The 9672-nt window shown below is 53.5% G+C and overlaps 1 protein-coding gene across 1 annotated transcript; it reads left to right on the top strand.

Annotated features, from left to right (window-relative positions):
- Positions 1 to 713: 713 nt before the first annotated feature.
- VRK3 (VRK serine/threonine kinase 3) lies at positions 714 to 9529 on the top strand. Its single transcript, XM_069029617.1, has 12 exons — positions 714 to 821; positions 896 to 1221; positions 2694 to 2746; positions 4413 to 4479; positions 5217 to 5301; positions 5750 to 5852; positions 6207 to 6299; positions 6488 to 6620; positions 7379 to 7499; positions 7790 to 7848; positions 8478 to 8626; positions 9213 to 9529. Exons 1-11 carry the CDS (start codon positions 727 to 729, stop codon positions 8624 to 8626), a joined length of 1284 nt encoding a protein of 427 aa, XP_068885718.1. The 5' UTR covers positions 714 to 726; the 3' UTR covers positions 9213 to 9529.
- The last annotated feature ends 143 nt before the right edge of the window (positions 9530 to 9672 follow it).

Genomic DNA, 9672 nt, shown 5'->3' with positions numbered 1-9672 from the left:
GCCTCTGCTACCCCTTGCTGGGCACCTTCCCCAGGCAAACCCTGGCTTCAGCCCACCTGCTGGGAAAGGCTTCAGTCCACCTACACCTCTTATAAGGAAACGGTGCCTGCTTGAGGGGTAGAATGTACGCAAGGGATGGGATACACAGGTACATACACTAAATACACAGCCCTGTGCCACAAATTAACTCCTGCACTCATTAACTTGTGAGCGCCTGTTCTGCAGTCCCAAGGTCCTTTCTGAGTAGTTTTCTGGTGTCTTTTATGCGACAACACTCGGCCCCAGAAGGCAGCAATGGGGGCACGGCCTGAGGGGATCCCGAGGCTGCGCTGGCCCCCGGAGCAGCCTGACCTCCTGTGACCCTGCCCGGCGGAGAGCCCGCGGGCCGCGGGACCGTCGCGAGCCCCGGTGCCCCCTCGGAGGCCCCATGCGCCCTCATAGCCCCGGTGTCCCTTCAGAGCGCTGATGTCCCCTCACAGCCCCGGTGTTCCCTCACAGCCCCGGTATTCCCTCACAGCCCCGGTGTTCATTCAGAAGCCCCGGTGTTCACTCAGAAGCCCCCGTGTTCCCTTCAGATCCCGATGTCCCCTCACAGCCCCGGTGTCCCCTCAGACACCCGCTATCCCCTCAGACCCGCGGTGCTCCACCGCAGCCCCGCTGTCCTGCCAGGCCGAGGCGCGGCGCCGGCGGGCGCATGCGCGGTGGGGCGGGCGGGCCCGGGGTGCCATGTCGGGCCGGAGGGCGCGCGGGCGGCGCGGGCCGGGGGCAGGGACACCGAGCCTGGAGCGGCCGCGGGCGGAGGCGTCCGGCGGCTCCCCGAGGTGCCGGGGGCGGCGGGAGCGGGGCGGTGGAAGCGGGGCAGCGGGCGGGCGCTGACGCTATCCGTGTCCCGCAGGCCCAGCCGGTTCTGTCCGCAGTGCGGGCTCGCCGTGGAGCCCGCGTTCCGCTTTTGCCCGGCCTGCGGCGGGAGGCTGCCCGCGCTGCCCGAGGAGCACACCGAGCCCGCAGCGCCGGCCCCGAGCCCGCCGCCGGCCCCCAGCCCCGTCGCCTCCCCCTCCCCGCGGGCGGCCGCGGTCCGGCTGGGACCCCGCTCGCCCCGCAAGCCCCGGCCCGGCCCGGCCCGGCCGCTCCCGGTGGACACGGTGCTGACGGACCAGGGCGGGCGGCGGTGGAGGCTGGTGCGGCTGCTGGAGCAGGACGGCCGCGGGCTGGTGTACGAAGGTGCTGTGGGGCCCGGGGCGGGCGGGCGGGGGCCAGGAGGCGAGGGGGGCGTGCCCGGCTCTGGGTCCGGCGACGGCTGTCTGAGCATCCCGAAACCCCCAGAGCCGGTGACGCTGCGGTGTCCGCCGGCCTGGCAGTGACCCACAGGCTCGCAGGATCCGGCATTCATACAATTCATACAATATCCTGAATCAGAAGGGACCCACAAGTGCCCTGGAGTCCAGCTCCTGGCCCTGCACAGACACCCCAACAACCCCACCCTGGGCATCCCTGGCAGCGCTGTCCAAACGCTCCTGGAGCTCTGGCAGCCTCGGGGCCGTGCCCATTCCCTGGGGAGCCTGGGCAGTGCCCAGCACCCTCTGGGGAAGAACCTTTCCCTGATATCCAACCTAAACCTTCCCTGGCACAGCTCCAGCCGTTCCTCACTGGGCATCTGCCTGTCAGCCACTCTGCCACCAGCATAATATCAAGCCGAGGCCAGGCTGCTCTGTTACGATGAAGTGTGCATCCTTGGGGCCACACTTCCTCTTTCTGTTCTTTAAGGTCAAAAAACTATTTGGTGGTAATGTGCAGGAGTTCCTGTGCTGTAAGGGGTGTCAGTACCCACTAAATGTCAATTCTCAGCCTGTTTTGGGGCCAAAGAAAGCAACTACACCACATAGGCTGCTTCTCAGCCATTTAGTGAGTGCTGATCTTTTCAGTCTGTTTGTAAACTTCCAAAGGGGAGTTTTTGATCTTCTTCTCTCTTGTTAATTTGGAAACTGCCCAAGAGGAATTTTCTCCATTACCAAGTTTTGCCTGATATTTGGCTTTACTTTCTTTTTCATTATTCAAGCTGTTGCATAATAAAGCCTGAGCATCCACCTATGTGTTTGAAAAGATGTGATAAAAAGGAAAATCAAAAGTGAAGGGTGCTCTTATAGAAATAGGTTTGTCTCAAGGTTTTAGGTGATGAGCCGCAGGTAACCTGTGGATAGCACTTGGTCTAAGAGCAAGAGAAGAGGAACTGCCCTGAGGCCAAGTCACGGGTGCAAATCCTTTTGGAGAAGGGAGGCCACATACAACTCTAACATCCATACAGAGCAGAGGGACTTGGCATCCCTCACAGATTTGTCAAAACCATGGAGTGAGCTGGAGGGAATGCTCAGCAAATAAATTTGGAGATGCCTTTGAGGTTCTACTAATGATCTATTCTTTATATAGCCCTCAAAGCACCTCCATACTGTAGCCATGCCCCGATGCTTCTGTGACTTAAGCAGAACTGCACTCACAGCATGTCAGGGTGCTGAGCCCCTGGAACAAGGTAAGAACTATTTTGTAGTGATCTGGGAAGGCGCTGTCACAGAGGTTGCTTTGCAAAGCTCAAGGGAAAGAAGCAGAGGATGAGTAAATCCAGCTGCACAGGCTGCATTCAATGATGCAAAACCTCTTTTTGATGCTCCTGTAACCACATCTGTTCCATCCTTCCACAGCGCAGCCAGCATCTGGAACCTGTCCTCAAAAGCAAAGCTACTCCCTCAAACTTGTGAGTTTTGATCTGTTTGGGTAAGGAATAGTGCATAGAGTACTGTGTGTGGACCTGTTTGGCTGAGAGTATCTGAAGAATTTGGACAGAGTGGTCAGAGAGGCCCCTGCTAGGGAGATGCATACAACCCCCTGATGGTATTGTGCTGGGGTTTCAGTACCAGTTGGCTTTTCTAAAGGTATGAAGAAAATGGATACAAGGACTAAAAAAACCCCAAAGCCTTAGTCACAGGAGGTTGCTGCTTTGATCAACCAGGCTCAGGAACCTGCAGAAGTGAACTTGGTGGTGTAATTCAGGAATATCAGACCAACTTTTCTCCTCTCTGGCAGGTGTGCACACACCCTCTTGAAGTCTGGGGAAACTGGAGAGGTTGGAATTTGGTGCTGTGCTGAGGCTGTGTGAGAGCCAGCATGGAGACACTGTGTGAAGCCAGAGCACACTTTGAAATCAAATAGGAATTATAGTTGGAGTTCTGAGCCAGCTTTCCAGGCACTTGTCAGTACCTTGGGTTCTCCAGAAATGTGTTATTTCCAGTTCTGTGGTGGGAATTCAGTTGATTGATTTTCAGTAGCTCACAAACCAGAGCTGAAAGACTGTTTTCTTGTCTGCTGTGGCTCTTGGGGGTTGCTGGTCTGTAGGAGGGCCAGTGCTGACTTAGGGCTCTGTGGGGCTCTTGCAGGCACTCAGATAATCCCTCTGCCTTTTGTCAGAGGAGACATGTAAGAGGATGGAGAAGGAATACAGTGTTTATGAGAAAAATCTGCTAAGTGCCACAAAACTAAAACCAGTAGGTGGGAAAGTGTAATCACTTCTGTAGGCAACACTCCCAGCTTCTCTGTTTTGCACCTTTTGGCTGCTCGGTGGTCTGCTGAGCACTGTGGAGTGTGATATGGCACATGAGAGCATTTTGGCTCTGGGGTTTGATGGCCCACATGGGCTCACAGGCAGGATGCAGAGTGAAAATACCCTCTGGGACGTGGTCTCTGTTGTCGGGAGCCTGCTGTTCCTCCAGCTACCTTTGATACCAGTTTTGCATCAAACCAGGTGGAATATAACACTGCTGCTTTCTCCCATGCATGATAGCTGCTGTTCTGAGTTAGTGTGGAATAGGTAGATATGTGTGTGTAGGCACAGCCATACTGAGTGTAAACTGTGTGCAGTTGAGGTCACTCGATGACAGCAATATCTCAAATGTTACAAAGGCAGACTTTTTTCTCTCACTTTCTCACAGCTAGAATAGATATTACAGCTCTCTGTTGAGGCTTGCCTCAACAGTTGTAGAAATACCCTCATCCCTGCTGTGGCTGAGATCATGTCTGGCTCCCTTTAACGTAAGAGCTCTGGGATCAGAGCTCTCTCCATGCTGTGCCTGGGCTGCACTGCCTGGCTGTTGTTAACCCTCAGACAGCTGTAAATGGGCTGCTGGAAAGGCCCAGCCTGAGATGGCCCCTCCCCTGCTCTGTGCTGATGCTCAGAGTTTATGTGGTTGTTAGGGGCAGCATTAAATAGGGAACCAAGACACCTGAGCTCTGTTCTCAGCTCTGTTAGTTGATCTTTGCTTTCCTTAAAATGAGTAGTGAATGTTTTGTAGAAATCTTACCCAAGTTTCCCTTTCCAGCAGGATGTGTGTGGCTGAAGTAACGCTCCTCCTTCCTGTTCCCTTTAGGATACCAAAGATGGGAGGATCTACAATGAACAGAATTTCTTCCAGCGAGCTGCCAAGGCAGGCACAGGTTGGTGCTTCTTGGGAGGGCAAGGACTAAGGATAACTGGCATTCCTCTCTCAACAGTTATGTGAATCTCCTAGGCCAGGCTAGGATAAATGAATCCCCTGCTCAGTTAGTGCCAGAGTGCTGAGGATTCGGTCAGTGCCAGTTCTCCCAGCAGTCTGTGTGCTGTAGGACAGTGCAGTATGAGCACAGCTTTCTCACTATCCTCACTCTGTCTTGATGTGTCTGGGAGCTGTCCAGCTCTGCAGCCTGACTCACCTTGGCTCACTCTCCTGTCCCTCTTCCATGGGTGGTTCTGTCAGCTGCTCTCTGGTATCAACTCCATTGATCCCAAAACTTGAGCAAGAACAAAGCTGCCCAGAGAATGTGGGCAGGGGGGATGGAGGAATTTATGTCAAATCTACACTTCTAGGAGAACTGTAAAAATCTGCTTGTCCATTCCCCCCCCCCTCCCCCCTCTCCTTGTTTTCCCTAGCCCTGTAGCAATCCCATGCCTTAGCCTGCTCTGGTATTCCCAGAATCTTCCCCGTTCCATTCTTGCTCTACAGTGCTATATGCATTGACATGCCAATACTCCCCCACATCAGACTGGAATTCTGGGGACAGAGTCAGCATGAGAGGCTTCCCACTGTCAGCTGTTGAGGGCAGAGCAGACCTTCAGAGGAGGAGCATCCCTAACTCCTTCCTCCTGGAGCTCCTCAGCAGCATCTGCTGCACTGTCCTCTTCTCTCCCCTTGTAGTGGAGAAGTGGAAGAGGTGGCATTCCGTGCCGCTGCTGGGCATCCCCAATTGCGTTGGCTTTGGACTGCATGCAGACAGCTACAGGTGAGATGACCGAGCTCTTGGGCTGCCTGAGCATCTCTGGCTTTCCCTCTCCTCTGCTTGCTGTCTGCTAGTCCTTTTGTCATTGTCCCCTGGGCTCCTGACCTTAGGCACTGCTCCTATCATTTATTAAATGCTTTGTCTCTCATTACTTTGTTTCCTTCAGTCCTTGTGTTGCTGGTGAAGTTACTGCTTTTGCTGCTCAGGACAGGGGACACCTTATTCTGGTCCTTGACACTTAACACAAAGGGGAGACTCAGGCTGTGTGTCTGCAGCTCATGACAAGCACATCTGTCTCCTTTATAAGAAGTTTTCTCTTACCAAAAGTCAAGAAAGTGTTTGCCCAGGTCAGCTTGGAGTCGAAGTGGGGTCCAGTGGATCACTTGACAAGTGTTGCAGGGTTTCCAAACCAGGCAGGTACTGCCATGTGCAAAGCTCTTTTCTCCTGCAGGTTTTTGGTGTTCTCTGACTTGGGACGATCTCTTCAGTTGGTCCTGAGCGATGGCCTGCACCTGCTGAGGGAGAAGGCAGCTTTTCAGATTGCAATTCGTGTGGTATGTGGACAACCAATCCTTCCTAAGAGACTTTTTCAGAAGATACTTCTAACTTCCTTCTGGATCTCCCAGAGGTGTTTTAAAGCTCCTCCAGAGGCTTGGGTGGGGTGTCTAAGGAGCATCTTTCAAGCCTCCTGTAAACTTTAGTAGCATCCTTTCAGCACTGTGTCACCTTGAAGGAATTTGGGATAAGAATGACTAAAACCTGACCTTTGAACTTGAAGGCTGTGAGATGTGGTGTTTTTAGTGCTCTTCCCCATGGCTGCAGGGAGCTGGGGAAGGTCCAGCTCAGTGATAGCCAGGGTGCTGCAGGAGCCTGCATGGATCTGATATGCTTCCCCTGTTTATTCCCAGCTAGACTGCCTGGAGTACATTCATGAGAATGAGTATGTGCATGGGGACATCACTGCTGAGAACATCTATTTGAACCCAGCAGACCTCACACAGGTAGGGAACAGGAGCAGTGCTGCCAGGGAAGGGCACTGGAGGTGGGATTGTGATACGGGATAAGGGAGCCCCCAGGTCCCTGCCTTGGGCAGGGCAGCAGAGCAGGCTGGGCAGTGCTCAGGCAGGGGCTGTGGGGCAGCCCTGGGGGCTGCACCTCACTCAGGTGGGTGCTCTGTGCTGCCCTGCAGGTGACCCTTGCTGGCTATGGCTTCGCGTTCCGGTACTGCCCCGGGGGGAAGCACGTGGCTCGGCGCGAGGGCAGCAGGACCCCTCACGAGGGCACGGTGGAGTTCATCAGCCTGGACAGCCACAAGGGCGCAGGTGGGTCTGGGTTTGTGACACGTGCTGGAGCTGTTCCTGTGGTGGTGCCCTGGAGCTGGGGCTCCTCGCTGGTGTTGCTGGTACTGCTGCTTTCCAGGCATTCACATGCATCAGAAACTGCGTTCCTGTTTGGGCTGTTCACTCCTGCCTCCTGATGGCTGCTGTGTTGGGACTTGCCAGGTCACTCAGTGACTGCAGCAGGGATGTTCCTGCTCCATCTGGAGCCTTGGCTGCTGCAGGCGTGTGGGGAATAGAAAACAGCCCTTCGTGCTGGCTTAGCAGGGATCTGTTTCAAGCCAGACTGGATCCCTGCCCAAAACAGATTTGCAGCAGGCTGTGCTCTGACCTTGAAGCAATGAGAGCTGGAAGGGCATTTAAATCATAGAATCATTTTGGTTGGAAAATACCTTTTAAGATCATTTAGTCCAGCTGTAAACCCAGCACTGCCAAGGTCACCACTAACCCAACTTTCCAAGTGCCACATCTACATGACTTTTAAATCCCTCCAGGGATGGGGACTCCACACTACCCTGGGCAGCCTGTGCCAAATTCCATCCTTCTCCTGGCTGGGATGTGACTGCTCTTTCACAGTGTTCAGGAAATCTTCCCTCAGAGGCTGGGAGGTGATTCCTAAACTATTTGAGTTAGCAGGCTCCCAGGAGTATTGATATCCCAGAGCACATCCTCATGAAGCTCTTGGATTTCTTTACTTCTGCCCCTTCATGAGTGACATGTGAATGTCTCGTGCTTCCCATCAGGACCATCTCGACGGAGTGATTTGGAATCTCTGGGCTACTGTCTTCTGAAATGGCTCTGTGGCATTTTGCCTTGGTCTGATGAGCTGGACAAAGTAGGAGCTGTGGTGGAACAGAAAGAAAGGTAGGAGAAGTCATCTACTCTTTTGGGAAATGCTCAGCAGAAAGCAGCAAGGGGGGTTTGTGACTGAAATCCCCCGGTCATGATACACTGTTGGGCTGTGGTAAATCCTGCAGCCAAGGCTGAGCCTGGCCCCAGGGTGTTTGGTGAACCCCAAGTTCTGCTTCATCCAGAACATGGCCATCTGAATTCAGCCTTCCGGGGATTTTTTTTGTCCCTGTTGTCAAAGCCAGGTGCTCAGGCGCCTGGTCCATTGCTTCTCACCTGACAGGACTCTGTGCTGACTATTCCAGGTACAGACAGGATGTGAGATGCCTTCTCCGACTGTGCTTCAGGCAGAGATCCATTCCAGGTATGGGCTTGCTCTCAGTGGCAATGGGACTCAGGGATGGAGGACTGACTGTGCCTGAAGCCAGAACTTTCTCTGCTGGGCTGCTGGTCCAGAGTGGCTTTTAATGGTGATGGTGACCAGCATCAATTATCTGGCAGGCTGGGAACAAATCCCTTGTTCTCTTGTACAGGAGAACAAGGGCTGCTTCCCATGATCTGCTTTCATGAACCTTGCTGAAGGGACAGGTGTGCTGGTGGGTTTAGAAATGCAGCATCTGGGGCTAGAGGTCACTTCCCCATCCCATTTTGTTGCCCAGAGAAGCTGTGGCTGCCCCATGCCTGAAGTGTCCAAGGCCAGGTTGGACAGGCTTGGAGCAACCTGGGCTAGTGGAAGGTGTCCCTGCCCATGACAGGGGGTGGAAGGAGATGGGCTTCAAGGTGTCCCTTCCAACCCAAGCCAGCTGGTGATTCTATTTTATTCTGTAATTCTGTGATTCTGTCTTTGAGCTTTGTATTAGCTGTGGTTTGGTTTTCCTCTCTGTGCAGCTGCCTGGGAGGGTGGGTGAGCTGGCCGTAGGACAAGCAGCCTGAAATGCCCATTTGGCAGCTGGAGTTCCTGTGCTGCTCCAGTGTGAGTCTGTTTCTTTGCAGATGGCCTGGAGAGCTACCTGGAGCAGGTGATGGCACTGGAGTACGAGGAGAAGCCTGACTATGCAGCCCTGCGGCAGCTCTTTGGGAAGGCACTGGAAAAGATGAAAGCTTCAGCTTATGACTCTGTGGATGTCCAAGTAGTGCCCTAGGTGAGTGCTGGCAGCTGCTGCGTGTGCCCTGTGCTGCCACAGGCAGGGGAGGGCAGAGCAGGCGGGGCTGTGACATCGCTCCAGCTGAGACCAACCTGCTCCTCCTGTCATTCCCTATTGAAACCAGTCCAGTGCTACACAAAGCCAGGCTATGTTTCCTCAAGTTTTTCTGGAAATACTTGCTCATGAAGGAATACAACAAGGGTTACTGAAGGCTGAAGGGGGCTGCAGGGCTGGGGAGGCGATGCAAACTCATGCCATCCTGGTAATTTTTTCTTTTTTTAAATCTGAAGCTCTGGGCTGTACTTTTTGATTTTCTCTCTCAGAAAGCAGCCTGTAGTTCTGGTTTTAGTGCCTCAGCCCTGAGGCAGTGGTGGTTCTCAAGCCCAGGTGCTGTTTTAGCCATGAGGCACCTCCAAGAGTGAGGCTTGATACAGAACCAGATACGGTTTTAGTGCAGGGCTGCATCAGTCAAGGCTCTGCATCCAGCAGCAGGAACACAGAGCCAACTCTTCACCTAATTTCCTCTTGGTGGGAATGAGTGTAAACTGATTCATCTTCCCCTTCTCTGCTTTTATTTTTTCAGATCAAGAAGACTTGCACAAGAAGAGTTCAGAGCTGTCTGCAGTGAGGCCTTTCCCAGATACATTTTAACTTTTACCAGTTTTAGAATGAGAGAGGTTTTTTATAAGCGTTTTCTTCCCATGTTAATGTGACCCAGTGCTGAAGTCTGAGCTGCTGCTGTACCAAGTTAATGTGAAGACACTCCTACATGGCAGCTCAGGGGAAGTAGCTGGAGAACTGCAGTGGAGCCACCAGGAGCCAGGAAACCGAATCAGGGATTTTCTTTTTTGAACGAGAGTGGCAGTACATGGTTTTGTAATAAAACTTTGTGGACAAGTACCCAAGGCTGCTGTTGGCTATTTGGCACATTCAAGGCCTTTCTGGGGCTCCTGTAGGGTTGTGAGGGTGGTTTGAGGCCTGTGCTCCTTGTGAGATTTGTGTAAATAGCCTTCAGGCAGTGCCACTGCAATTTAACCATTAGA

The sequence above is a fragment of the Aphelocoma coerulescens genome, chromosome 14 (genome assembly GCF_041296385.1).
Source record: "Aphelocoma coerulescens isolate FSJ_1873_10779 chromosome 14, UR_Acoe_1.0, whole genome shotgun sequence".
Classification (NCBI taxonomy): Eukaryota; Metazoa; Chordata; class Aves; order Passeriformes; family Corvidae; genus Aphelocoma; species Aphelocoma coerulescens.
This window is presented reverse-complemented; position numbering and strand designations above follow the sequence as displayed.

Excerpts from the sequence above, each read along its gene's own strand:
- VRK3 (XM_069029617.1), top strand. The coding sequence starts at position 727 with ATGTCGGGCCGGAGGGCGCGCGGGCGGCGCGGGCCGGGGGCAGGGACA. Across the intron at positions 7,500-7,789 it reads GTGGTGGAACAGAAAGAAAG|GTACAGACAGGATGTGAGAT; the intron begins GTAGGAGAAGTC and ends TGACTATTCCAG. Across the intron at positions 7,849-8,477 it reads CAGGCAGAGATCCATTCCAG|ATGGCCTGGAGAGCTACCTG; the intron begins GTATGGGCTTGC and ends GTTTCTTTGCAG.